The 27,660-nt window shown below is 36.9% G+C and overlaps 3 protein-coding genes across 6 annotated transcripts in view; all 3 read right to left on the minus strand.

Moving 5' to 3' along the window:
- Window positions 1-1,661: 1,661 nt before the first annotated feature.
- LOC107721410 (H-2 class II histocompatibility antigen gamma chain-like) lies at window positions 1,662-5,015 on the minus strand. Of its 2 annotated transcripts, none has more exons than XM_016529410.1 (6): window positions 4,798-5,015; window positions 4,059-4,219; window positions 3,841-3,920; window positions 3,585-3,612; window positions 3,295-3,498; window positions 1,662-2,110 (listed from the first exon to the last, which is right to left on the minus strand). In XM_016529410.1, exons 1-6 carry the CDS (start codon window positions 4,875-4,877, stop codon window positions 2,064-2,066), a joined length of 600 nt encoding a protein of 199 aa, XP_016384896.1. In that variant the 5' UTR covers window positions 4,878-5,015; the 3' UTR covers window positions 1,662-2,063. The 2 variants fall into 2 exon arrangements, with proteins under 2 accessions (XP_016384896.1, XP_016384898.1); XM_016529412.1 differs by having other exon boundaries at window positions 4,785-5,015.
- A 1,168-nt stretch (window positions 5,016-6,183) lies between these two features.
- On the minus strand, window positions 6,184-10,999 carry LOC107721415 (40S ribosomal protein S14). The gene is made up of 5 exons (XM_016529418.1): window positions 10,908-10,999; window positions 9,418-9,568; window positions 6,594-6,755; window positions 6,389-6,465; window positions 6,184-6,288 (listed from the first exon to the last, which is right to left on the minus strand). The coding sequence occupies exons 2-5, from the start codon at window positions 9,564-9,566 to the stop codon at window positions 6,221-6,223; spliced, it is 456 nt and encodes a 151-aa protein (XP_016384904.1). The 5' UTR covers window positions 9,567-9,568; window positions 10,908-10,999; the 3' UTR covers window positions 6,184-6,220.
- A 1,747-nt stretch (window positions 11,000-12,746) lies between these two features.
- LOC107721405 (bifunctional heparan sulfate N-deacetylase/N-sulfotransferase 1-like) overlaps window positions 12,747-27,660 on the minus strand; it is a 118,702-nt gene continuing 103,788 nt past the window's right edge. For all 3 annotated transcript variants that reach the window (XM_016529401.1, XM_016529405.1, XM_016529402.1), the window contains 7 exons: window positions 24,951-25,047; window positions 23,096-23,219; window positions 21,058-21,232; window positions 18,839-19,009; window positions 18,639-18,748; window positions 18,048-18,150; window positions 12,747-15,511 (listed from right to left, as the gene is read on the minus strand). In XM_016529401.1, the coding sequence (XP_016384887.1) occupies window positions 15,392-15,511; window positions 18,048-18,150; window positions 18,639-18,748; window positions 18,839-19,009; window positions 21,058-21,232; window positions 23,096-23,219; window positions 24,951-25,047 (900 nt within the window). In that variant the 3' untranslated portion in view covers window positions 12,747-15,391. The remainder of the gene's footprint in view (window positions 15,512-18,047; window positions 18,151-18,638; window positions 18,749-18,838; window positions 19,010-21,057; window positions 21,233-23,095; window positions 23,220-24,950; window positions 25,048-27,660) is intronic.

The raw sequence follows: 27,660 nt of genomic DNA on the forward strand, positions 1-27,660 counted from the left end.
TGGTACACATCTAAACACATATGAATGAATAATCCAATGATGTGCTATTAGTGTCAATGGAAATAACACAGGATTCAGATGAGAGTTCAGCATTAGAGGAAGCCGAGAGCAGCAGACAGAGATCATGATCTTGGGTGCAAGAGAAATAGTCCACTGGTAGCATGGTGACTGCAATGGGGAACCAAGTAGAAATCCAACCGAAATGACAGCGAACAGTCCAGGGCTGCGTTTCCCAAAAGCATCGTAAGCCTAAGTAGGCCTGTCGCAATAATCAATATATCGACTTACCGCGCAATATATGTACATGACCGCAATCATTTTTGGTGACGCAATATATCGCCCATTATATTTACTTAAAAATTTATGTCACCATGTTTTGTACATTCCACTTGCGCCTGTGTCTTTTGCAGCTTCTCGTACATGACGTGGTGCAGTCTTGAGGTGCTAGTTCAAATTTAAAAAATGCTTCTACAAAAAAGTTTCATCTGCAGATATGGCCTTGTTTAGGGATCTGTGCCTTTGTGCATACGGACATCCGACTGCTAAGTAGTGATTGTGTTTTTCAGCAATAGTGTGCAAAAATCTGTAGATGGAAAAATCCGCATACAAGTTCTTTGTGCATTTTTCTTTTTTTCTACTTGTTACTTTGCACTTTTTGTTAGAAAATGTTTATTTACTATTTATTCAGGTTTTTTAAGGTATCTAATATTTTGATACTTAATTTCCATTATCTAAATATTCTTAAAAATGTAAAGTTTGTTGTCATTTGGAAGTGTGTAGGCCTTCTTGCGTTATTATGCTGTTACATTATGATTATATATTCAGTGGCATAAAATGGTCTTTAAAATGACAATAATATCGCTTATCGCAATTATTTCTGGCGCAATATATCGCACAACAAAAAGTTGTTATCGTGACAGGCCTAAGCCTAAGTACATTGTAGACCCCATTGCCAACAATGGATCTACGATCAATTTAGGCTTACGATGCTTTCAGGAAACGCAGCCCAGAGCAGGAACGAGGAACAAGGCCAAAAAGAGCAGCAGAGGCGCGCATACACACACACACACAGACAGAGAGAGAGAGAGACCGCGAACTGTGACAATTAGTGCAATTATAGTAGCCTAAGCACAGTAACCTATAGGCTTTTAATTCATTCATTTCTACTGTATTTCTCATGAAAATCCAAGAATGAATGTACTACTACAATGTACTGTAAGAATGTACTACAAATGTACTTGCTGGTATTTGTGTTTTTTTAGTGCATTCAAGTATACTTTTTCACCTGGGGTACCAGAGATGGTAGACGCCAACAGGATGAGATAGATAATGCGTGTAAAACTCATTAAAATCCTAAAATGTATATGCGTCTGCACCCGGAAAGTGGTAGCTAAGAGAAGTTATCTTTTGAAAAACAGACTAGCAGGTGATTTTCTACAATGAAAGCAAGTGTTAGGAAAAAATAATAAACAATTGTGGAAAGTACTGTGAAATGACGTATTAAAAAATGGTCTGAACGCTAAGATAGTACGCTACGATGGTGACCGATAACGAAATAGTACAAAGATGGTAATCTGGACAGAGACAGATTCAGGTGTTCTGCAAACATTTCGGCTTTAAAGTTACAGGAATTTGTCTAAATCAGACACAGGGCACACAAGTAGTTAGTAATTCATTTTATTGTCCATCTTTGTTAGCTATCCATCATCAAATTTCAGCTATCCTTCTATATATTACTTATCTCTCGATCCATTTTACACTCACAATAAAAAGACATTAAAGGTTAGTTAAAAAAAGCAATAGTAAGCAATTGTACAATTCCATCAAGTGAAAGTTTTTCATAAAAGGTCAACACTGCTGAATCTACTATAGTCTGTAATAATTACCAGTACAATACAAAACAATTAACTTTATTTTCCACTACTGTGACAGCAAAATATCTTAATCGACTATATATAAAGCTGTTTACCTCAAACCAAGCCATAAATGTTAAAGTAGAACTGTTAAAATTAAAGATAGCAGAAAATGCTATTTGTATTTGAACTGCTCTTCACTGCTCCGCTTCAGTGGCCATCTTTTCCCAACAGAGGCTCTGCCACCACTACATCAGCTAAAATAAGGAACAGTGAAGAATGATTTATATTAGAGTTATGTATCATATAACATCAGTCAGGTGACTGCATTCATGAAGATGAAGGCAGTAAAACATAATATAGAAACAGTCATATAGGTGCATGCCAACCTTACTCTTAAAGGCAGGGTATGTAATTTTTCAAAAACACTTTAGAAAACTGATTCGGGCCGAATAGCAAAACAAACTTGTAGCCAATCAGCAATAAGGGGCGTGTCTACTCGTGATGTGGAGGAGAGAGCTTTCAGTGCATGGGATGGACATTAGCCGAGCCGAGCCCCGAAATGCAATGCAGAGTGAAAAGATCGTGACGTAACTCCTCATTCTCTATAGGTGAGTAACACCTTGTCTACAACAGCTAAAGTCTGCCTACACTGGACGCGATCAAACGACTGTTGAAAACCATTTGAAATTTGTGTCAGCACGTCATAATAGAACCCGGCAGCAGTTTTCTGTCGGGGATTTGTTGCGCCGCGCCGCTCACGTCCGATGTAGACACGGTGTAACATTAGTTTTGCTTTGTTTCACAGAACTAATCGTTGCCTGGGTTGCGTACGTATATGTGGGGCGGAGCTATCAAAATAGGGGCAATACCCTTTTGGGGTAGGGGCGTGTTTGTTTTGGTGATTTCAAATATCAACATTGGCTACCAGAAATCGCTTACCCTGCCTTTAACTGGAAAATGACAAAAAAATTAAATAATTACTTAATTGTTGATTATTTCAGTTCTTTAAAGCAACTGCATGCATTTTTGTGTATTTAGCGAATTTGGAGATGCCTAAAGGTACGTGAGTGGATTTGTAAGTCGTAATTGCTGCTGTAAAGAAACCTTCTTTTTTTTTTTGCAGAATTTTGTACCTGCTCTCCAAACTTAAATACTCCCAGAACAGACATTTGAGAAGTGTGGGAAAGAAACAGCAGCCGTTTGCTTTATTAGAAGTCAGTGTACCATAAGAATGCTTTTGAAACTGATATTTAAAAAAAAAACGTACATACAGTTGCTTTAAATTATGTGATACAATAAAAGGAACGCTGTATTTATTTCTGAATATGTAGCACATTTGCTGATCTTGATCTTAATATAATTATTGTGAGTTGGTCATGCACGTCACAGAATAAATCAGCTTCCATGGCCTTTTATAACACAAAAATTCAGTTCATACCAGAATTGAAGCCCTGACACTTAGCAGTGCCGTTGGTCAGGGAATCAGGCATCTCGATGCCGTTCTTGTCCACACACCAGCAAAAGTCAGTTTTGTCCCAGCACTGCTGAGCCAGATAGTCTCCGTTCTCATCACACCTGGGGCGGAAAGATGGCAGAAGACTCTTGACCTCCCCAGAAGCCTCCTTCTGGCACTGGGTGAGCTCTGTGGGACAGAAAATACATATGTGTGAGCAAAAGACATAAAGCTGCTGAGAACTAATTGGATTCAAAACAGTAAGATCTTGATACCTGGTTTGGGATTCGAGGAAGAGGAATCCTGTTAAACAGAGCATAATAAATGAATGAGATGAGAAATCTGTAGATGGCAGGATTGATATTTTCCATATTTTTATATCTTAATTTTTTATTTTCATTTATCGCGTCCTGTTTTGTCCTGTTTGTCATTTCTAAAGCAAAACCATTTAGTTTTCTGACTCAATCCTGACATCAAGTGGCTGCCTGCCCACATTAAAACACATTCAAGAGGAGAGGAAATGAGTTTTACCTTCTTCTCCTTGGGCTCTTCCTCATATGTCAGAGCCAGGGAGCTCATGGGGAGATGCATTTGCAAGGGGGCACGCATTACTGCACAAAAAAAAAAAAAAAAGGGGAAGAAAGTCAGAATTATTATGCTTTCATTAGAGGACATCTGTGGTGATGGGATAAGGGTGGTTTAAAAGGTAGTATGATGAGAAGCCCATGAAATCATCAATATTCGCTGACCAGACTTGCGGCTGATCTCCTGCAGGCGGTCGCTGCGTCTCTCCAGGGTGTTGAGCTGCTCCTTCTGGCTGTATGCCATGTAGGCGGTGAAGGCCTGACCTGCGATCAGTATGCCAGCCAGCAGAGTCACTCCTGCCACTTTCAAGGCCTGATTGTTCGATCTGTTAGGAAATACATAGACCAGTGTATTCAAATGAGTGAAATGGTGGTGGTGGCAAAAAAAGAATATATATATATATATATATTTTTTTAAGTCATCCTTTCAAAACTGTTGGGTGTCCTAAAATGGACAGAAAAGTTTTGGTTTACATTAAAAATAGTTGTCAAATATTCCGAGCTCTTAAAAGCACTAGAAAATCGAACAGAGTGTCTGGTATTTTAATCTGTACTGAATTATTAATCAGATATGTAAGGTGATGTGTGATCATTTAAAATGGAAGAATATACGCAGTTTGCACAAAACATATTTCAGAACACATAACACATATACAATACATAATTTTTCATTAAAATTTATTAGTTTAGTTTTTAAATGAAACACTGACAGTGATGACTAAATATATAGTGATATATTATAAAAGTCACATATTACACATTTTTCTGTCTAATTATTGAAGAAATCACACAAACAGCTCTTTACACTCAATCACTTTCCGTTTACCTGCATTTAACATATACAAGTGAGGAAAAAATAAATAAGATTGATCTATAAAACAAATAAAAAACGATGTTTCCTCACCTTCCCTGAGTTCCCATGTTGATTGAAGTTTGCTCACTTGGAGCTCTGATAAGTGGTGCATCGTTTCCGTCGGTGGACATTTCTGATCGATAGTCCGAAAAAACTTCTCAAAATTTAGTCAATTTGCTCAAGGGGTTTTTGTAACAGCGCTCTAATATGAAAATATGAGAACTGAGAGTCCAGCAGCGACACTCGGATGTAAGTGTCTGGAGCAGAGCGAGTTTATTATTTCATTGGTTGTGACGGACTGCATCATCAGTTGTCAGACAAAAGTGAACTGGAACGTACTGTTTTTACGTTTCACCTGTTAATAAATCTTGTCAGTGTGCAAATGATTCAGTGGGTACAAATCGGTTGTGTGATTTGTCTTTCAAAAACCTAAAATGCTTTTAAACAAGACCTTTTGTAATATACTTTTTTTTGTATATTCAAATATACATGCGCAACAAAGTGATAAACAATGACAGTACTTACGTGTTGTTGTTAATGTAACAAAAGATCTCGAGCGGCCTGTTACCATGGTAACCTTTGCAGGAATATTGAAATACTTGCTAAAAATTTGTAATATCTAGCTTTTTTTCCCTCAGTAAAAATAACAGACAGAATGCATCGTGATTCTTTCCCGAATACTAAAAATGCATAAAGGAATAGTTTACCCAAAAATGAAGATTCTGTCATTCTTTACTCTTTTTTTTTCTTCTCCAAACCTGCATTGACTTCTTTATGACGTTCACAAAAATAGATATTCTAAAAACATATTGGTAACCAAACAGTTGATCGTAGCCATTGAAAAAGCTACTATGGAAGTCAATGGCTGTTTGTTTAAAGACATTTTTGAAATATCTCTGTTCAACAGAAAAAATAAACTCATACAGGTAACATGAAGAGTAAAACAGAATTTTTTAATTTTGGGGCGAACTATCCCTATGAAGTGCAATGCTTTCACTTCACTTATCTTGCCCAACATGAAATAAAATGCTCCAAAAAAGTGAATAACAGCTTATGAAATTCTAGTTTATAAACCATAAATGAGAAAAGTAACCAGATATTAAATCTGTTTACTTCAAATATAGTTTAGGTTTTGTCATTTTTCTTTTAAGCTTCTACACAACTTGTCAATAACCAGCTAGAATTGCAAGTGTCTTCAGTGTCTGCACAGGGTGAAATACTTCAATGAGGAAATTGTTCTGGTATAATCTGAATGAGGATGTTTTCTTGGTATTCCCCTAGCATTCATTCATTTGGTTTTAAAATAAACTAAAACACATCAGATACATCAAACCGGTTAGACGTGTAATCAGCTTAAAGGCAGCCGAACAGTCAAGAATCTAAGCTTTTGGCACTGCTATCATAAGAAATCATTGCAATGAAGACAGGAGGCAAAAGTATTATTTGACGTTTTATTCTGAAAAAATCCAATAGTTTACAGACGACGTCCACGGCGACCTCCCTTTCTGCGGGTGCTGTCCGATGGAATGGGGGTGACGTCCTCTGTAGAAGAAAATGAAAGTGAATGAGACTTCCTCATAAAACAAGTCTACACTGAACAGACATCAGGCATCATTAGATGGCAGTGCTAGTGCTAACATACCGATACGGCCAATCTTCATGCCGGAACGAGCCAGAGCCCTGAGCGCAGACTGTGCCCCTGGTCCAGGTGTCTTGGTTCTTAAGGGGGGGGGCAAGTAAATCATGATGCAAGCTCATACGTTCTTCTCAAACTCATACCCAGTGTCATGAACATTATATTTGAGCTCTTGTCTGTAAATGTGTTGTGCATTCAGGGCCTCTCACACCTGTTTCCACCAGTGGCCCTCAGCTTGATGTGCAGAGCGGTGATGCCCAGCTCCTTGCACCTCTGAGCCACATCCTGAGCCGCCAACATAGCAGCATAAGGAGAGGACTCGTCTCTGTCGGCCTTCACCTTCATCCCACCGGTAACACGGCAGATTGTTTCTCTGAAGATCAAGAGGAAGGAAAACTCATTCAGAAGATGATCACCATCCGAATGTAAAATGACAAACATCACTTGAAAAGAATTTGTTCGCCCAAATATGACAACAGTCTTTTTTTTTTTTTCATGAAACAGAAATGCATTTAAGAAAATCATGGGCACTATTTAAAATTACTCCAAGAAATAAAACTGCCAGTACAACTTGCATGCTATGTAGCAGTTCTTCAGAAACTAAAAGTTTAGTTGTTGACAGCCAATTTTTTTTTCTTTCTAAAATTAAATGTTAAAATGTGGAAACTACAAGTTATGCGTCTCATATGCAAAAGTCATTGACGTAAGACCTGATAAGATGCATCTAATAGCCACGTTCAATTAGATAACCACAGAGAAGGGATATGAATTATTAGTGAATGTAGTTCAACAGTAGGTCCAGAAGTAAAAATCCCATTTATTTTCTCCATAGGGGGATCAAATGTTTAACAGTGGAACTCCGGGTGATAAACCACATTTCCCATGATTCTGCACAAAAAACATTCCGACAAGCAAATCATTTCAGAACTCACCCACACCCTTGAAGTACTACGAAGGACAATCTCCCTATGCTCCCAAAACTAAATTTGTAAATACATATGACAAAAAAAAAGCTAAATATATAGTCTCTATAGACATAGCTAGCAACCATATATCAATTTTTATATTTATGTATTTTTTATTTCATTGTATCATTTGCACTACTTAAAGGGATATGAGCGGTTTGCCGTTTACAAGTATACATTCTTACACCTGTCTTTTCGTTTGATTTCCAAATACTTTTGTGATCCAAATCAATATTTTTGTAATGTTGTGATTCACCTCACAGCTGGTTGGTTTTTGTTCATGGATTTTAAAGGCACAATATGTAAGTTTTCGCCGCTAGAGGGCGCGTATTCAAAACAAACAAAGAAGCAAAGGTGTAGTTTGAGGACGCCATGACTGAGGGTGGAATCATGGGAGTTGTCGTCTTCATCCCCACAGCCAAAGCAATCCGACGGGACTCGGGCAGAAATCATGTTCATGGATGAGCTAATGAAAGCGTCTTTGGTGTTTCCATGTTTTCTACAAAACAAATCGAGGGGTTATGACGTCATTAGCAGGCGAAACAATGACACTATGGACACGGTCCGTGTCACTAGTTAAAATTGCTTATTTCTCTGGATTTAAACATTCTTCGAAACATTTGGGAAAATGTACGTACACAAGTCAGCAAAATATATAACACTGTTCTAGTAGTTTTTTGATATTTTAATAAAAAAAATCGGCCGCACTTTATATTAAGTGGCCTTAACTACTATGTACTTACATCAAAAATTAAGTACAATGTACTTATTGTGTTCATATTGTATTGCAAAACACTTTTGCTGCTATTGAGGTAAAGTGGGTCCAAAAAATCTTACATATTGTGCCTTTAAGTCCTAAAAGATGACTCTTTAAAAAATCTTTATTGGAAAACTCCCGTAGTCCAATGAAAGAGAGGGCAGACACGGTTACACTCTATAACTTACATTTTAGGGTGCTTTCACACTAGCACTTTTGGTGCGCATCCGGGTTCGATTGACATCAGAGTTCGGTACGTTTGGATGATGTGAACGCTGTCTTCCGAACTCAGGTGCGCACCCGCGAACCGTACCCGAGTCCGCTTAAATAGGGTGGTCTGGGGTACGGTTCAAGTGAACTCCGGTACGGTTCGCTGCTGATGTGAACACAATCATATCAAATCACGGAAAATGTGTGTTTGGCATTCCTGAAGGCACAGAAGTGCTAATATCGATCAAGGCCTGTAGGCCAACATGTGTATACATCGGGGGTCTGCTAATTATCACACTCTTTTGCACAGTGGGTGAAGCTGTAATCCCTATTTTGTAACCAATTCAAGTGTAACCATTACAAAATATTGTTATTAAACCATTTCAATTATTAATTATGTGCTAACTAGTCTTGATTCAAGGTTAATATTAAAGTGCTACCTATTGCAATACAATAGTCACTCAATAGCAACGCTCTCCCACATATTTAGCTATTCTAACTGCGCTTATTTCCGTCGTTGGTATAAGTGGCATTGGGTGGTAATAGACTAGAAATGTACAGTTGTATACCATCGTGCTGATAACATTTTAGTCATTCGGCAATCCTACAGCCTGAACCACTGTAGGGAAACCATCCTTACAGAACTGCGGTTCGGACCCAAATAATATAATGTGAACACAGTCCAGCGGGGGCAGGGGGAGCAATCGAACTCGGGTTCGGACCACGCAATCGAACCAAGTGTGAAAGCACCCTTAGTTTGGTCATCACACAAAGCTAATCGCAAAGCTTATAATAAAGTACAAACTATTTTATAACGCCATATTTTGGAGCTTGACGGATTCAGTACACTTTCAATTATGAGGAAAACCATTATTATTTAAAGAAATATTTTTTGGTGAAAATGACAGGCAAGTGAAACACTATAAACGTTTAGAGCAATACGGAAAAACGCAGCATGTGGAATCAAGGCAAAATTTGAATTGAAATCATTGTAGTATCTGACACTTTACTGTGCAAATTAAAAATCTCACTTCATTTGTTTTGCTGGTATTTGTGCTTTTCATGTGCATAGAGATTTTTCTCCATGTTCTTGCGGTACTTACTTGCCAGAGAGGTCAGTGACGTGGACAAAGGTGTCGTTGAAGGATGCGAAGATGTGACAGACTCCAAACACATTCTCGCCTTCTGCAACCTGAGGTCCCAGGCTGATGACCTGCTCTTCCTTCTTTTCCTTACCCTTGCGAGGTGCCATTGCTGAAAAACAACATTCAACAGTTGGGTCAACTTCACATGAAAATCATCTAGGGATTAATGATAATTAACTCGGAGTTCTAAAAATTAAGTTAAACCGCTTTAACTTCTCTAAACAACATGCTCTTCTAAACCATTTGACAGAAAATAGGACTTGCATCTTCTAGCAAACATGCTGGGGCCAGTTGCATAAACTGCTTGGACTAGTCTTAAAGGGGTCATATGATGCGATTTCAATTTTTCCTTTCTCTTTGCAGTGTTACAAGCTCTTGGTGCATAAAGAAGATCTGTAAAGTTGCAAAGACTAAAGTCTCAAATCCAAAGAGATATTCTTTATAAAAGTTAAGAGTCAACCACGCCTACCTAAAACGTCTCGTTCTAACACGCCCCCACATGTCCACATCACTATGTGGGAAGATTTGCATAATGCCTCCCAAATGTTCACGCAAAGAAAGAAGGCATAACTTTTATTCACGCTGTAGTATTGTTGTTGCCGCCAAGGCGGGGCATAGAGGAGAAACAATAATGTACAGTATGTGGAAAATAATGTGTTTTTTTAACTTTAAACCACATAAACACATTTCATTACACCAAATACACAAAATAATGTTCTTTTTAGCAGCATCATATGACCCCTTTAAAAAGTTAGTCATGTATTTTTTTTTCTTCTAGACTAGTAATAACTTTTAAAAATCAGTTACAAAAAGGTAGACTGCTCTAATCCGAATTGAAAAGTAAGACTGGTTACCCCTTGGCTAACTGCTAGTTGGTCAAACTAGTTCTTAAGACAGTCTTAACATACTGACTGTTTATGCAACTGGCCCCTGGAGTGCAACTAAGCGTTTAAACTAAGCTAGTCACGGTGTTATAAGCTACAGACTTAATTCAGTGTGACCTGCTGACAAACAACTTAATGAAATACCAAGTAAATCATCCAGAAAAGCCCAAGTTTTCCTCGACAATATACCTTTAGACGCCAAATGGGGGCTTACATATCTACATTGTCATTAGTTCAAGTTCAGTGGATATTTCTTAACAAAGATTAGGACGAGAAACTGACCACCTTTCTCACACAAACTGTATCGCAGCACAGCGTATCTGCTCTGAATATAGGCAACTATAGCGGATCATGCAGCTGCGCTAGCGAGACCAATATGGAGCAGAGCCCCGCTAGAGCAACACCGTGTATCCGACTAAAACACTGCACTCATCACTATTTATGGGAGTAATATCACGGTCTTCTAGTTCGCGAGGTGTTATGGAACGTTACCGAAGTTAACTTTTATATGTAACACTCTTTATAAAGATAGGATTTGAATGGATTGAAACTATATTGTCTTACCTATGTGTGTCTCTGACAGAGGCCGAAACAGGAAAGGAAGGAAAAATCGCTGCCGGGTTGAAAGTTCAACTTCCACAAGCGGAAGTGATAGTGTGTGTGTGTGTGTGTGTGTATATATAATAAAAGTCCCCTAAGCCTGTATGTTCTATTACTTTCTTTTCTACTTTTTAAAAAACACAATCTCTGTATTTAATATGTACACAGTTTTTCTAAATATATATATAGCTTCATTTCTTTAAGGTTGATTACTTAAGTCATTAAGTCGCTCTTGTCCTATTTACTGCTTTTATCTTAGTTTTGTCCGGTGAAAATTTGTCATGTATTTTCTACTATGGCAAATACTTAAAAAACAGTTTCCACACGCAACAACGCAGATAAAAACAAGACTTTATTACACCTGTAATTAATAATAATTTAAAAACATGCAATAAGAACAAAACATTTCAATCTATAGTATAGTATATGAGTTACTGCTATTGCATTTACTGTGGCACTCCTACTATACATTTATTTGTATAGTACGTTTGTGTGTAAAACTTACATTGTTTCTTAATAATTTTCATGTGATTTTGTTAAGGGGTAATAGAAATACTGTTTGCCAGCAGCAAGACAGATTTTGTTTTCCTTAAATAATGTTGCAAAGGCAACAAGTACATATCATATATTATTCTGTTTTTGAAATACGATCCTCAATTCAAGATTGTACGCCAGGTAAAAATATATCTAAGAACTGAAAGATTTCAATATCCACAGGCTACATTATCTTCTGACATTTTTCTGTATTGCCTATAGCCTACGTCAATAACAAGAGACTTCATTCAAATGACAAATGACTTTTAGGACAGTGTATGCATCTAGATTGCATGTTCACCTACTAAAACAACCCACACAGGTCATATATACTGTGGCTATACTAAGAGTGTTCAGCCTTCCAAATGTAAATGAACAGTCTGTGGTTAATGTAGCGGCTTATTGCCAGTGTCAGAATGATGGAGTGTACAGCTCTGGCCAATATGCACTCTGCTTTGATGAGTGTGTGATGTGGATGCAAACCATGCTCACAGATGCCCTGCCGCTGACAGATTGAGATGCAGCTGTAGTTTATGTTTGTTATAAATATCAAACCAACCAGTGACTCTCCAGTGTTTCATGGGACAAGGATCAGCCGTAAGACTTGCTAATCCGTATGGAAAGATTTCTTCTTTTAAGAATGTAGATCAACATTTTCCGTGCTAGGAAAAATTACATCCATAATAAGGTGCCAAAAGCCACAGAATTTGTGTAAAATATATAATTGTTCCATTTCATTGTTGCTGTAATTGTTATTTGATCTGCACTCAAGTCTGTCCCTTTTTATAGTGGTCTCCTTCTTAACAAAAGCTATACTTTAATGTAAAAAATAAATAAATAAATAAATAAATGAATGTCTATGTGAAATAATAATAATAATATTTAAATAAATTATTTTTTAAACTTGAAAAGCAATTATATGATAAAAACGTTTATGGTGATGCATGTTAATTTCATGCATCACCATAAAACATTAAAAGCATACAACCTATCATATGAGTTACAGGGTTCAATATTTATCATCTTAAATGTGACTTGAGCAGCTTATGAAAAGTGGTGATAATCACAATATTTATATTTAACTAGTATTATTATATAAAGATGTTTTTTGCACTGCAATGTCTAAACCATAAATTAAAGTCAAACATACATATTTTTTCATATATTAAATGTCATATGTATGTGTACATATGTATACATAACACACATACGTGTGTGTATTATTTACTCACTGAAATAATACATGTGTACTTAATAAAGACAAAGAACTAAAAAGACAGTGGTTTCTTTATTTGCAAATTAATCACAAAAATATTGGCTACCAACAATAAAAAATATTAACAACGGTAGGTTTGATTGTACGGTCCAGATGATTATTTCCTTACAGTTATTTTATTCTATCTATTCATACCCTACATTATGATACAGAAAACACAATATTGGCAGTGTGAAAGTCATGGGAACTCTCTGCATGTCTGTGTGAGTGTGGTTGATGTCTAAAAAAATCATAACTAGTTCATTCATATTTTATAATCTCTCTCTGTTCCATTCACTCAAAATAAATGGGCTCTGTACACTGCGACACATTTTATTTAAACATAATTTTGTGCTTGGTGTAAATCTTCCCATTTTACCAGGAAACACGATATTGCATTATTAGATGCCAGTGTTCGGCTTGGGAGCAGGAATATGAAATGATAATATCAATAAAAAGAAGGTTACGCGTGTGATTATGACGAATCCGAGAGCAGCATGTAAGGTGCATGGTTCTGTACCGCACACAATTGTAAACTACTTACATTTTAACCAAAACTAAGTAAAACTATCTGTAAAAGTTACTGGTAATACAAAATGCTCTGTGGACCCAAAAGTCTTCCTGTGGACTGGTGCAAATATCTGTGTGTGAAGTGATATCCTTGCACACAAGATATGCATTGTATGCTTTTCCATTCCTTGGTCAACAACACAAACATTGTGCTTCTCAAGCATCACACGTTTAGGTCAATGAAGAATTAAGGGTTGCACAATTTTTACAAATAAAATCTGTATTATAGAAAATAAACGCTCTGAGATACTGTCAGTTCTCCATCTGTAATATTGCCAAACCCCTTCCCAAGTGTCCATCCTAAAGCAGGGAATATCAGGGGTGATTAATCATCAAACAATTTGTACTTTTTGGTGCCTTTTTCCCCCCAGAACTCACAAGTGTTATGAAAATGCTTGACCAAAGGATGCACTTGAATCGAAACGCCAAATGACTGTAGAGGCACACAGCTGTTAGAGGAGACTGATATATGCTGCGTGAAGTGAGTCTGATGTAATTGTGCATGGAAGTACGGAAGAAAGTGCACAAAAACTTTTCAAAGACGAAAGAAAAACAGAAGGGAACGAAATTAAATCCAATTAATTTTGTTATACATAAAATTAGATTTGGGTTTGTTTCATGACTTCTCATTTCAGCAGCAAGAGAAATGAAATCCATTAGCGCAGTGGTTTAATTCAGCCCCAGCGACTGGGTTAAGGGGCTTTGTGGAACTTTCCGTGGATCGCCCTGCCTGCCACCGAAAAGGCATCGTGTCTATTATACAGCATCCCTGCTTACATTCATGGGTGTAATTCATACGGTTCAGTAGCAGTCAACAGTTCCTACAGAACACAAGTCATATAAAATGGCCTTTTAAAATGGTCTCTTGGCAGAGGCAATACATTCCTGGACACATTCTGATGACAACCCTGAATGAAAAGTGATTAGATGTTGTGATATGCTAAACAAATCACATCAAAACTGAAAAAGGGTAAAACATTCATTAAAACAAGATAAAAAAAGGTGATAAAAGGATTATTGGCGGACAGGTTTTATGGATCACTATTAAAACTGCAATACCCTTACTTAACGCTCCAGTGAGATTTGTGATATAATGCCATTGCCAAAATAACACATGGGTTCAGTTCTCGACATTCATCATTCGAATTAAGATTAAAAAGATCAGCCCCTTGAGGCCTGTCAAAACACATCAGCTTGTATACTTCAGTGAATTTAACCGTAATTGGCTTGATAAAGTTGCATTAAGGCAGTTACTGCACATATAACAGGCCAAAAACATACCCAGCTTTTTTACAGTTTCATATTTACAGTCACATTGATTATGGATGTAGCTTATCTGTGTTTTAGTACCACAATTTATCACGCATTATTAAGCTGTCCTGTGGATTCGCAACTAATAGCCATAAATACATCGTAATGAAATTTCACCTTTAAATGTCACATTTTAAGCCCGGAGGGTGCAGCTGTAACGAATGGGTTTAATATCCTATGAAATAAAAACCGTTTAAAACAGAGGTATGAAACTACAAGGCGAATAGCCTTGTGTTGTGGAACACAACACATGAAATGAGTGTTAAAAGAATATTTAACCAAGAAAACAAAGAAAGTCTGACTTTAAGGTACCACCCTGGCACTTATTTATCTGTTGCGGACTTGTGTATGTCCTACAGCTCAAAAGAAATATGTGCCCTCCTCTCCCATATTGCAAGTCCATTTGTTCTGACATTATGTCTTCCTGGCACTTCAACACACCAGACAAGTAGAATGTCTTTTGGAAGCCTCCCGTTGTGATCCTATGTTCGAGCCAAGGATTGTAGCGGGTGTACCCCAGGGCTATGTCCTGGGCACATCACTGTTCTCCAAAACAGAACAGAGCCACTAGCGCACCTAAGGGCATCTTTCTCTACCTCTCCGTCTTGTCCTCTAGAAGCTCAGTTCTCCGAACTGAAGGTCCGCAAAGCCGCTGGAGGAGACTTGACCAACCACTGTGGCCGGCGGCTTACAGGGGTGGACGAGAGGGCGAGTACCCTCAAGAGCAGAAGGAGGGGTGTCCGAGTCTGACCAGTGTGTCCCCACCCCCCTCTTCAGGTTACCTGCTGTGGAGCAACTCCTCCCTAAGCCAGCTAGGCAGCGGCTGGCCCATTTTGTACAGCAGCTTGGAGAGCTCTATGTTGTGCTCATGGTAATATTCTCTCAGGAAGGTCCGGGACTGTGGAGGAAGAGGATGGGGTCAGTTTTTCTGCAAATATGAAATGCACAACATGTAAAGTCATGTTTAAGCTATGTGTGGCATTATTATGGAGTCTAGCATTTATTCAATTTCCCAATTTTTACATTTATATTAGACTGACTTTTACATTTAGTCATTTAGCAGACCCTTTTGTCCAAAGTGACTTGACTATTATCTGATGCTCACTTAAAATAGATTTTTAAAAACACTTTAACATCAATTTAAATCCAATTTAATAAAACCGTTAAATCTTTGGCAAATCTAAAAAAATCTCATAATATTTGTTCATACTGTACATTATAATGTTGCGATGTTCAAATTCATTAGTAGGATTTAAACTGTTTAGCATTTTATTTTTAATTTACTTATACTAAATAGTATGGAATGTCAATATAAGCAATAACCTGAAAATCATTATAGACATATACATACACACACACAATATATATATATATATATACTTTTGTATTGGATGATTATTTCAATTAAAGTACATTTTCTATAATTATTTTTGATCTTTTGTCACTTATTGACAGGAAAATTATAGAGTGGAAAGGAAATGTACATCAAAGCATGTGCCCTAACCACTAGGCAATGACATCAAAGACAATTTTTCTACAGCATTACATCTCATTTTAACATCATCAGCATCACTCATCTACTTTTAAAATGGCTTATATTCTTATGTTAAACAGCTAAATATTTTTGACTGGATATTAGACCAAACACCTCCGGGCTAGAAAAGGTCATGAACCTTAAGCCACTGCTGTGACTGTGTGTGTTAAATGACAGTGTCCCGCTCTGTGTACAGCTCTTTCTCTCCGGAGTTCTGCTACTGCAACTGCATCTGCAAAGCCATGACACATCAGCCTGTTCTTTCACCCCTCATTAACTTTGATGTGTCTGCCAAGAAGCCTCAAGGTAACATCAAGGTCCTCAGCATGCGACTGAGCCTCTCTTTATCATAGTCTGTTAAAAGATCTGAATGAAGCTGTGCCCTTGTAGAAAATACACCAGTCTGAATGACCCTGAAGTAACAAGAATTTGGCAAAAATAGGCTATATATATATTTTTGGGGGGCAAAAAAAAAAAAAAAGCCGTATAAACGCTTTAGTTCTAACGGCAGCACGTTGCGCGAGTGAGCGTGATCATCCCTTCCTCTTTATTACTAGTTTTAATGCAAAATATACATGAATGAACATCTCACCCCCTCAAGTAATCGCTCAATTAGTGTTTCAACCATGAAAAGATGTCATTAAAACAGCTTGTAAACAAAATGTCACATAGCATTTAATTTACGTCCTCAGGCAAGTCATCAGTGTCTACAGCTTGTATTTGCAAGAGAAATTAAATCTATTGAAGAGCATTTTGCGAAATATCAGACTATACTTCATTATATTTACTTTACCTGTTAGTGATGTCTTAATTATTTATGCGTAAATAAATATTTTATGAAAACATACATTTTTACCGAAAACATACCGAACCGTGACGTCAAAACCGAGGTACGTACCGAACCATCATGTTTGTGTACCGTTACACCCCTAATATATATACAGACACATGCAAATACTTCTTAAACATATACTTGCATGTGTGTATATATATATATATATATATATATATATATATATACACACACACACACACACACACATACATACACACACACACACACGCAAATACTTCTTAAATATATACATATACGCACATATTATGTAAACTTATGTAAACACAAACTTCTTTGGACACACACGCACCTATCTCGGAGTAAAATTAAATATTCAACAGGAAATACTGTCTAGACATGATTAAATTGTAGATGTTAGGCTAAATGATTTTATGGGTTATTGTTTTTTTCGGTTTAATATTAAAATCTCATTTGACCATTTAGAATAGCGTTTAAAAGTTTGGAGTCAGTATGACTCATTTCTATGATAGAAATAATTGTTTAATTCAGCAAGGGCACATTAAATTGACCAAAGACACAGTAAAGACATTTACACTCTTACATAATTCTATTTCAAATAAATGTGTTCATCAAATACACGTGGAACTGTTTTCCACACTGATAATAAGAAATGTTTCCTGAGCACCAAATCAGCATATTAGTATGATTTCTGAAAGATCATGTGACACTGAAGACTGAAGTAATGGCTGCTAAAAAATGGATTTGCCATCACATGAAAATCCCACAAAATTATTGCTTTTAGTGTATTTTGATAAATAAATACAGTGATGATGAGCATTAGAAACCTTTTTCAAAAACAAAAAAATATGACCAACATTTTGAATGGCAGTGTATTGCTAAAAATCTGAGTTTAACCTGATTTCATGCAGTTTTTGCTACTGAGATTATGAAAACTGAAGGGATTCGAGTCAAATATACCAAAAATGTCTGAACAAGCTTCCTTTTCCCCTTTGTTTACCAACACCAGTTGTAATGCCAAACAACCCCCAAAAGACGGGAATGTTTTAACTGAAACAGGAATATGAACCAGAATCATAATCTCACATCAACGTCCATATCAGGATATCTCCTCCCTTTACTCTTCCCCAGGCATTTGGTCTTCCCTCCATCTAGCAGCTGGCACCAGAAACCCTTCTTCGGATCGAACCTGCAGCAGGAAGGAAGGGACAAAATGAAGGACAGGCAGCAAAAACAGGGCAATGTTTCAACATCAGCCTAATCAAAAGGGAACATAACAAACAGATGGTGCACAGCAAGGCCTCCTGAGAGGCTGCCACAGGACAAACCATCTTCATTGTCCAGTGGGAGATGTGGCTGACAGATGTTACTGCTTATGAGCTTAAGTGGTACAGCACGAGACACAGAATGAGACAGATAGAGAGAGAAAGAGAGACAAGTGGAAAGGGTTGACTAAAGTAAAAATAGTTTACACGAAGTGGTAGAGAAGGCAGTGAATTAACAAGCACTCTTGTGTACCTGTCAGATTAAAGGGGGTCCATCAGGACGAGGAGACTACTGTGAAACACTTCAAAGCAGCTCTAAACCAAACACTCCAGGTGCTCAATAATGTATTGCATATTAATGACTTTTAATTGTCAATCATAAAAGAGAAACTTTTGGGGACAAGCTTCTTACGCAATAATCTTGTGGTAGTTGAGCGTGTTTGTCAGGCCTACAAACTTCTGGGTTTTGTCCATCACTGAAGCTGGTTCTGTCCTCAGCATCTGTCCATCCAGGACCAGGATCTGAAAAGAAACAAACTGGTTCATATAAATCATAGAAACATCCTCAATTGCACAGCGCATCTATGGGCATGCATGAACTCAGCTCAATACCTGACTGGGGTGATAGTGTGTGAGCCAGCGCTGTAGGTGTGTGGCGTAAAGTCCGGGCACTAGACAACGGCTCTGCAGGACCCTCAGTTTGATGGGCGCATCCCGCCCAGCAGTGATGACATCATGGAATGTATATTTCTGAGCCACAGGATCATCATGAGCCCTTTGGTGCTGGAAAACAGCCAATTAATATTTACAATTTTGTGATAAAATACAGCGCTGTGAAAAAGTAAGTAAACCCCAGAAGTGCATTTTGTTTCAGGGTAGAGTACTCTGGTAGAGTTTTCCTGTGATTGGGTAAGCAGAGATAAGAAGCGTTTATGTTGAATTAAATGCCACATACAGATAATTGTGTAACCAACATACCAATAATAACCGGAAAAAAAGATTTAATAAATTTTTATGTATTTTATGCATTTTTCTATTATATGTGGGATTCTTAAATATAAAAAAAACATGAAATACACCAGGACTCAACCTCTACATACAATATAAAAATCATTAAAGTAAATTTTCATTATACATTCATAATAGTTAGATCATATAGCTTGAAATTGTAAGTCCACAGAATGCACAATAGGTGCTGTGTTTTTCATTTTAAACATGCAGTGCTCATATTTAAATCACAAACTTTTGAAGCATAATAATCACGACTAATATGGTACATAATATATGTTCGTACCAAGATATTTAAGACATGGCCTCAAATTATGACATTTTAAGCCTTTTTAAGGACACGCAGAGGCCCTGTATTTTGTTTTTCTGTATTAGAACATACAGATAATACATTTTTACAGATGTTAATAGATAAAAGGCAGTATATTGCCACCATAACTGCAACTATGAATTCCAAATTATATCAAATAATGCTTGAGATGAACATGAAGCCATCTGTAAAAAAAAAAAACCGTCAATGACAATGAATCAACACATGCAAGCAGACCCACAAAGGAATGTTTCAGAAAAAAGAAATTGAGTTTTAGGGGCCATTTACACGACAACGTTTTCAGCCAAAAACTGGAAACTTTTTATGCGTTTTGCCTGTTCGTTTACATGACAACGGCCTTTTGGGGACTGAAAACGCATATTTTTGAAAGCGGGTTTCAAAGTGCAAGTTTTTGAAAACGGCACCGTCATCGTTTCCGTGTAAACACCCAAAACAGGAATCTTTGAAAACGGTGACGTCATGCGCGTGCGTAGTACGTGTTAGGTATGTAGACATGAAAACCACATGTACGTGTCGATTTTAAAGGCAAGCACGAACAAACATACACAACAATGGCAGAGTACACGGTACTGTTGTTGCTGCTCAAGAGTTTGCTAACTCTTCTTCAGCAAAGTGTGGATTTACTTCATCAATATTACAACCAACAACGGAGACGCATCATACACATCATATAATTGTCACTTCCCTACAGGTACTGTTTACTAACAAGGTGACAGCGCCAACTTCTGACCTGGCATACGTAATACAGCGTTTTTGGCCGTTTTCGCGGATATGTGTAAACGTGAATCGTTTCAAAAATGTTGTCGTGTATACGTGAAACTTTTTAAAAACGCAAGGGAAAAACGTTTCCGTTTTTGACTACATCGTTGTTGTGTAAACGTAGCCTTAGAAGTCAAAATCAAGATCTCAGTTTAATTGAAATGCTATGAGGGACCTGAAGTGGACCATACTTGCTACAAATCACTCCAAATTCACAGAAGTAATACAATTCTGCATGAAGGAATGAGCATAATTTCTTTTAGTCAACCATCACACAATTTGTATAAGCTGCTAAATGTATGGGTGTACATAATTTTTATACCATCTTCTTCCATCCATACCATCCAAATATAGTTACAGTATCGAAATGTCCACATTTAAAAAGGACATCATTTTTCATGGGCCATACTTTTTCAGAGCACTGTTGAAGTTGAAATGTTATATAATGGAAAACATAACTTTCCATGCTCTTTTGAAATAAAATAGCATCTTGTTGCTGCAAAAACTACTTACCTTGACTAACATAAACAGGCTTTTGGGAAAAATTTAAAAGCCACATGCAAAAGTATAAAACATGGGCCCTATCGGACCCAGCAGAACAATGCTGTTTACAATTCCTTCCGAATAACATATTTTTCCCATTTGCAGATCTAATCTTCTGTCCAGAGCAGGCATCATGGCCTTGACTGACCCTGGATGTGATTGGATGACACATGAGCAGTTAGATACTGACCTGATACCAGGAATAGGCTCTGTCAGCTGGGTTGATAAGAATGGTGATGATTTTGGCTTTGGGCAGAAGAGCAGCTGCTCGCCGGGCCGCGACCTCTGAGTCGAAGTAGTTGGCACTTTTCTCAAAGTAGAAATCTGAGCTAGTGTTGGAGGGTAGAGGGAAATATTCCATGTACCTAGCATTAAAAAAGCCAAACAATTAGCATTTCATTAAATTTGGTCCACACTCTTGAAAGAAAACAGATGGTGGACATGTGTCAACACCTGTAAAAAAAAAAAACATGTTTAACTATTGTTGCACCATTGTTTATCTCTGTTTGGTGAAATGCACCTCTCTCCTTATAATCAGCATTGTATCCAGCACTTGTTTTTGAGAACGAACCGCCACATGAACCATCAACCTCCGACATTTTTTCCGCAAACTGATTAAAGAGAAAAAGAAAGGCAGGAAGAGATAGAGGCGGTTGATGATGTGCATCAGACACCTGCTTTCTATTAGTTACATTTCAGACTACTGAATGATGGAAAGAAAGAGCTGGTGGTGAAGGCAGTGCTGTGTTTTGAAATGACCCATAATGCCTTCCTCTCATGGGAACATTAGCCTCCATGTCTCTTAATACTCTTAACTTCAAAGCATGCCAGATTTTCACATTCACAGTACTTCACAAGAGCTATCGACTGTAAAGAACCCATGAAATCATGCGGTTTTCTTGCCCATGTTGATGTACTCCCTATAGAAATAGGAAGTTATGGTGCATCAGAAATGGGTTGTTTTAGGGGGAAAGGACATTCTCATTCTAGAGAGCAGTTTTAGATACATCCCATGAGTGAAAGTTGATTCAGTATTTTAAATCAGTAATTTAGGTCATAAATTTTAGGTCAAGGCCTTTTAACACCAAGAACAATAACTGTAACGATAACTATATTGGCTTCCAAATCAATGCATAAAAACTTCCTGTTCATTATATGAACTTGCCACAATTTGGATGTCTGCCACTTTAAATGCTGATGATAAAAATATACCGTATTGGCCCGAATATAAGACGACCCTGATTATAAGACGACCCCCCTTTTTCCAGATGTACCTTTTGGAAAAAGGCTTTTTAAAAACCAAATCTTGTTTTTTCGCCGTAAAACACATTTTGTCTTCAATTATTTTCATATTGCATATTTTTCCTATTTTAATTTTTGTTTTGAAAGTATGATAAAAACTGGTAAAATGTACCAACAAATCACATTTAAAAAATATACACTTTTTGATATACCATAAAAAAAAAAAAAACAGGTAGCCCATCTGAATTAGGACATTTAGGCTATCCATCTAATAGTAGCCTACCAAAATCTTATGAACAGTAGAAGTTAAATCTTACTGTAGTCGTCAAATCTTGGTACTGTCTTACGTTTTAAAATCACAAAGGGAGTTTGGTCCCATCAGGCTAACGTGACAGTCACGACTCATGCAGCTGTAAGGTTTTCTGCTTCTTTAGTTTTTACTCGCGATCTTTACAACACGCATTACATTACGTATTTCATGGCACACTCGTTTTATGCGTATTTGGCGCCACCTATTGTTGTGGGTGTATTATTGACATGTCAAAGTCTAGACCCTGAATATAAGACGACCGCGTTTTTTCAGATGTATTTCCAAGAAAAAAACATTGTCTTATATTCGGGTCAATACGGTAGTTCATCAGCTGGAAGAAAACGTTCTGAAACCGACTGCAGCGATATTGTTTCTCTGTCACATTATCAATATAGTTGTGTTGTGGATTTCATTACTCTCACAAAATTACAACAATTATTAAAAACGTTATAGTTATTGTCCTTGGTATGTTCAATCTGCTAAATGTTTTAGGTGTACACTAGCATATAGATGACCTCAAAACTAACATATATGGACTAAACGACAAAGCAATTTTTTATTTATTTATTTTTTATTTGATGGGGTCTCTAAATCATGCATGATTTCAAAGAGACTGCAACCCATGAAGTTGGTAACATATGAAGGAGACATTTTCTTTCACAATATCACCACATACCAGTCAATGCCTTTATGGTAGTTTCGGCCGTTGAAGAACTGGATTTCTTCAAAGGTCTCCTTGCTGGGGTAGTTACTGGTCAAATCGGGATGCATGCCCAGGAACAGATAGAGAGCAGTAGTTCCTGAATAGACAAGACAGCATATGTCGATTATAGAATTTTTAACAAAACAATTAAAAACAAACTTAAATTAGAAAAATCCCTTAAATATAATAATAACAATAATAATAAAACTATTTCATTAGTAGTCTCAGACTTCTTGACCCCATTGTGACTCCTAAAATTCTGCTACTGAGCTACAGAAGTACAGTATGTAGTATAAAACCTGATTTAATTTGAGCCAAAGAAAAAGTTTCAGTGAAAGTTTACTGAAACGATGATGCTAGCTAATATACAAGTCTAGGAAGTGAAGTAATAACAGTGCAAAAAAGAAAAATAAATAAATAAATATATAAACGTTGGTCTAAGGCCCAACCCCCTAATCTAACTTTTATTGAGAAGATTAACACAGCCATTTTTCTACCCACTCTTAGAGTGGGCTATTGCTCCCTGAAGACATCTTTAGAAGTTTAATTAGTCAACGCTGTAAAACTGAATTCACATTTACTGAGGAGCAGCCAGGGTTGCAGTAGAAAGCCTGCATACATCTATGAGCCTGAGCCTGTAAGGAAATAAAACCCCACCAATGCTGTTGTGCACACTTTCAAGATTCAAGAGCACTGGATGAAAAAAAAAAAAACATACCTGTTGCAAGTCAATCACAGCACTAATCCACCCCCATAATTGAGTAATACATTTAGAAAAAAAAAATACACATCTAAAAATTACTTTCATAAATACACCAACAAAGTTGTAGCTGATTATAAAAATTAACTGAGATGAGCCAATGAATTGAGAGCACCAATGATTTGGTCCCTTGCTTTGTTTATGAATGAATCAGCAATTTGAACATTTGAATGAATGACGGAATGACTCCCTCATTAAAACAGTGACTTGCCACAACAAACTGGTGGTTTTAATTTCATATTTACAGTATATTTCATTTTTATTAATTATTATTATTATTTTTTTAATTTTCAGAAATTTCACTATTCAGTTGATTTTTTCTTAAAACCAACTAATGCTTATTTAAAACCCCGTTTTTCTAAGATCATTATTCATGCAATTTTAATTGCAGTGTAAATGCATTCATGCCACCTGAACAATACACAGTTTATGTAACTGTAATAAATTCTATGTTGAATCAAAATATTTCTTTCTAAAGCTACTTTTTGTAGTGTCTATTCAACATTTTTTTCTCTCATTTAACACAATAATGACTTTCAATTATCTTTTGGGGTAATTTCTCAGCCTAAATTGACGTGTGATTAATTTGACTTATTAATAGGCACATCAAGTAAATTAATTAGATTTTTTTAAAATCATTTGACAGCTTTATGTATAATTTGTATGTATGTATGTATGTATGTACGTACGTACGTACATTCATACACATACACACACACACACACACACATATATATATATATATATATGCACACACACACACACACACACACATATTGGTAACATTCTGGCAAGCAAAACAATAGCCACTCAAAAAGGGGGATCAATAATAACTACAATTATAATGAAAAGTTAAAAAAAGAAGAATAGGAATTCCTACAGTAAATTGTAATATTGTAATCTACAGTATTACATTGGCTGATATATGCTGGAAGGCACACTTATAACACTGGATCTAGATGGAAATTTGCTATAATTGGTTTTAAAAGAGAGCATATCTTGCCAGCACACGCTAGATGGCGCAAGTGCACACGTTGTGTGGATGTGTGCTGAGCACACAACACTCACCGGTCTTCTGAGGTCCAATGATAAGCAGCTTGGGGAAACGGTCACAGGTCTTCTCTTTAGACCAGATGTCTTTATGTCTTTTGTCCTCACAGGGGTCCTGTAAGGGTAAGAAATGAGCTAAAGTGAAGCGCTACCCATATATCACTAAAATGAGCACATTCACCATAAAAAACACTGCAGAGTCAATCGTTGTGCCTCAATAACCAGCAGGAAATTATAAAGCTGGAAAAATTGTTCTCATTCACCAAGCCAGCATGAATATGAGAAACTTACTGTTTTACAAAATTACCCAGGGCGAGATGTTCATTTTTTTATGCATATTCAAATGTAGGGTACGGCAAAATAGTAGGACGTCCAAAAGTTCAGTATGTGCTCAGAAAATATAGGAATTTGGATGTAGACTGAGCGCTTGGACTTGGATTTAATATCAGCAGGAAAAGTGCATTATGGGGGGGGGGGCTGTTATCCGGCCAAATTAAAACAAACTATTCAAGCATGTCAAATATCTTACAACACATCAGCAGAGTCCAATAACAAGCAGATTTTAGATTAATTCAGACTTAGCCTTTAAACTTGCCCTAATAACATCCCAGAGGTGGCCGTTTTATGGGATTAACCAAACAGAAATCAGAAGCATAAACCAACCCCGGTCAAGAGGTTTGAAGCATCTCAGGAGAAAGATGTCCTGCAGCAGCCATTCTGAACCCTTCATCCATCACAGCTGAAGATGCTGGCAACGGTGGTAATGAATTAATAGCTTTAACCCTTGCCTCTAAATTAAAATCTTGCACAAATGCGAGATGGTCAAACGGTGCATTAAGACTGCAAACCACCAGCAATCCAACACCTGTCCGTCCTAATGAGATTAACAGCTAGGCGCCTAACGACCAAAAAGTCTTGCATGAGTAGATGCCGGTGCTAAAAGGAATAATTACACTAAATTAACATTAAAATGTATTACTGATGTACTCATGGGGTCACAGTTTATACTAACAGTAAATATGAGCTCTGTTCCGAAACCTAGTGAGAGCTGCCTACACAGACAGCACTTTAAGGCCTGTCTTATAAGATTCCTTATTTTTAAGACAGCATAACATTTATTCATTTTGGAAAAGGCAATTCGAGAATACATTGCAAGTTAACTAAGATTTTTTAGTTTTTAAAAGAAATGAATACCTTTAATTAGCAAGGACATTAAACAGTATAAATATTTATGTTACAAAAAAAATTATATTTCAAATAAATGCTGTAGTGGTTCACAACTACGTTCCTGTAGCCCCTAATACCAAGTTCACACTACAGGATCTTAAGCCGGATTTGCAAGTCAACAAACTCGCCGACAGGTCGGGCTGTGATCGAGGGCAAATCGGTGTGTGATCAGCGCTCAGCAGTCTTTATGTGTGAACTACTCAAAGACGCATCAAAGAGGCTCCCTGACGCCTCGCCGACGCCAAACAAATATCTAGCATGCTAAATATCTGGACCAGTCAGCCGACTCGATGAGAGTCTGACAGCCAATGAGAGAACAAGACATGGGTTGAGGCCACAGGAAGAAAATGGCAGCAGCAACATGGCTTTAAAGGGACAGTTCACCCAAAAATGAGGCAAAATTTCTAATCATCAATAAATTCGTCAAAAAACAAAAATTAGACTAGTAGCCCAATCTGAATAAAAGTCACATCAGAATAAATTGGCCAAATCTGACTGAAATTTAATTCTGATTGTAAGCGGTGGTTTTTAATCTGTTCGATAGGACATGTAAAACACTTGATCAGATCAGAAAACCGAAACTGGGGAGTCATGTACGTGCAATGACGTTGAAATGGTGTAATGATGTTATGACACATGATGACAATGTCATAAATGACTGTCCTGTCAATCTAAAATTCTCCTTCTACTCATCGTCTGTGAAACAGTGCAGGACAAATGTTGTCTCACCAGTCCTTGCTTCAGACTCTCATCCACAGACGCCTTGTTTTGGAAGTGGGGTTTTTACTGTTTGATAAATATATAAGCAGCACGGCACAAAGCTTTGGTCAATGTTTTGGTCAGCATGCTAACGTCACACTGTATTGCAGGGGTTCTCTTATGCACAACAAACATCTGTATTCTGTAAAACAGGTTACATCGCTTCTGGATCAGGGCTGCATTTCTCAAAAGCATCATAAGCTAAGCTGATCGTAGAGACCATTGGTGGCAATGGTTCTACAATCTACTTAGGCTTACAATTAGGGATGTAACGATTCACTCCGCTCACGATTCAATTCACGATTTTGATTTCACGATTCGATTCATGATTTTTTATTTTTTTTTTACAAAATTAAATGTGTCCTTTTATTATTGCTTGGACAAAATGCTGCATGTTTCTTTGTGAAATTGAAATATAACACTATAATAATATACTAATATAGCATTTGTATATTATTGCTCATTTGTTGGTTATGATTGCTTCTATTGTCCTAATTTGTAAATCGCTTTGGATTAAAGCGTCTGCTAAATAACAAAATTTAAATATAATGTAAATGTAAATAACAAAACAAAATATAAATTTTAAAACAAGCCCTAAATCAAATAAATAACAAATAAAAGAAATCTCTTCATATAAACAAAATAAGGCTTTGTCTGTGCTCTTTCTATTTAAAATTAGAGGCAACCATTTTAATCATGATCCAAACAAAGATGCTGCATACATGCAACATGAGGATTTTTT

The sequence above is a fragment of the Sinocyclocheilus rhinocerous genome, unplaced genomic scaffold, assembly GCF_001515625.1.
Source record: "Sinocyclocheilus rhinocerous isolate Xijiao unplaced genomic scaffold, SAMN03320098_v1.1 scaffold33, whole genome shotgun sequence".
Classification (NCBI taxonomy): domain Eukaryota; kingdom Metazoa; phylum Chordata; class Actinopteri; order Cypriniformes; family Cyprinidae; genus Sinocyclocheilus; species Sinocyclocheilus rhinocerous.

What these genes read in the sequence shown, in the direction of transcription:
- LOC107721410 (XM_016529410.1), bottom strand. Translation starts at nt 4,877, where the DNA reads ATGTCCACCGACGGAAACGATGCACCACTTATCAGAGCTCCAAGTGAG. An exon ending in AACATGGGAACTCAGGGAAG is followed by an intron (nt 4,220 to 4,797) that starts GTGAGGAAACAT and finishes ATTTCCTAACAG; the next exon opens with ATCGAACAATCAGGCCTTGA. An exon ending in AAGAGCCCAAGGAGAAGAAG is followed by an intron (nt 3,613 to 3,840) that starts GTAAAACTCATT and finishes TCTGTTTAACAG; the next exon opens with GATTCCTCTTCCTCGAATCC.
- LOC107721415 (XM_016529418.1), bottom strand. Translation starts at nt 9,566, where the DNA reads ATGGCACCTCGCAAGGGTAAGGAAAAGAAGGAAGAGCAGGTCATCAGC. An exon ending in AGGGCCACTGGTGGAAACAG is followed by an intron (nt 6,466 to 6,593) that starts GTGTGAGAGGCC and finishes CCCCCCCTTAAG; the next exon opens with AACCAAGACACCTGGACCAG. An exon ending in CATGAAGATTGGCCGTATCG is followed by an intron (nt 6,289 to 6,388) that starts GTATGTTAGCAC and finishes TTTCTTCTACAG; the next exon opens with AGGACGTCACCCCCATTCCA.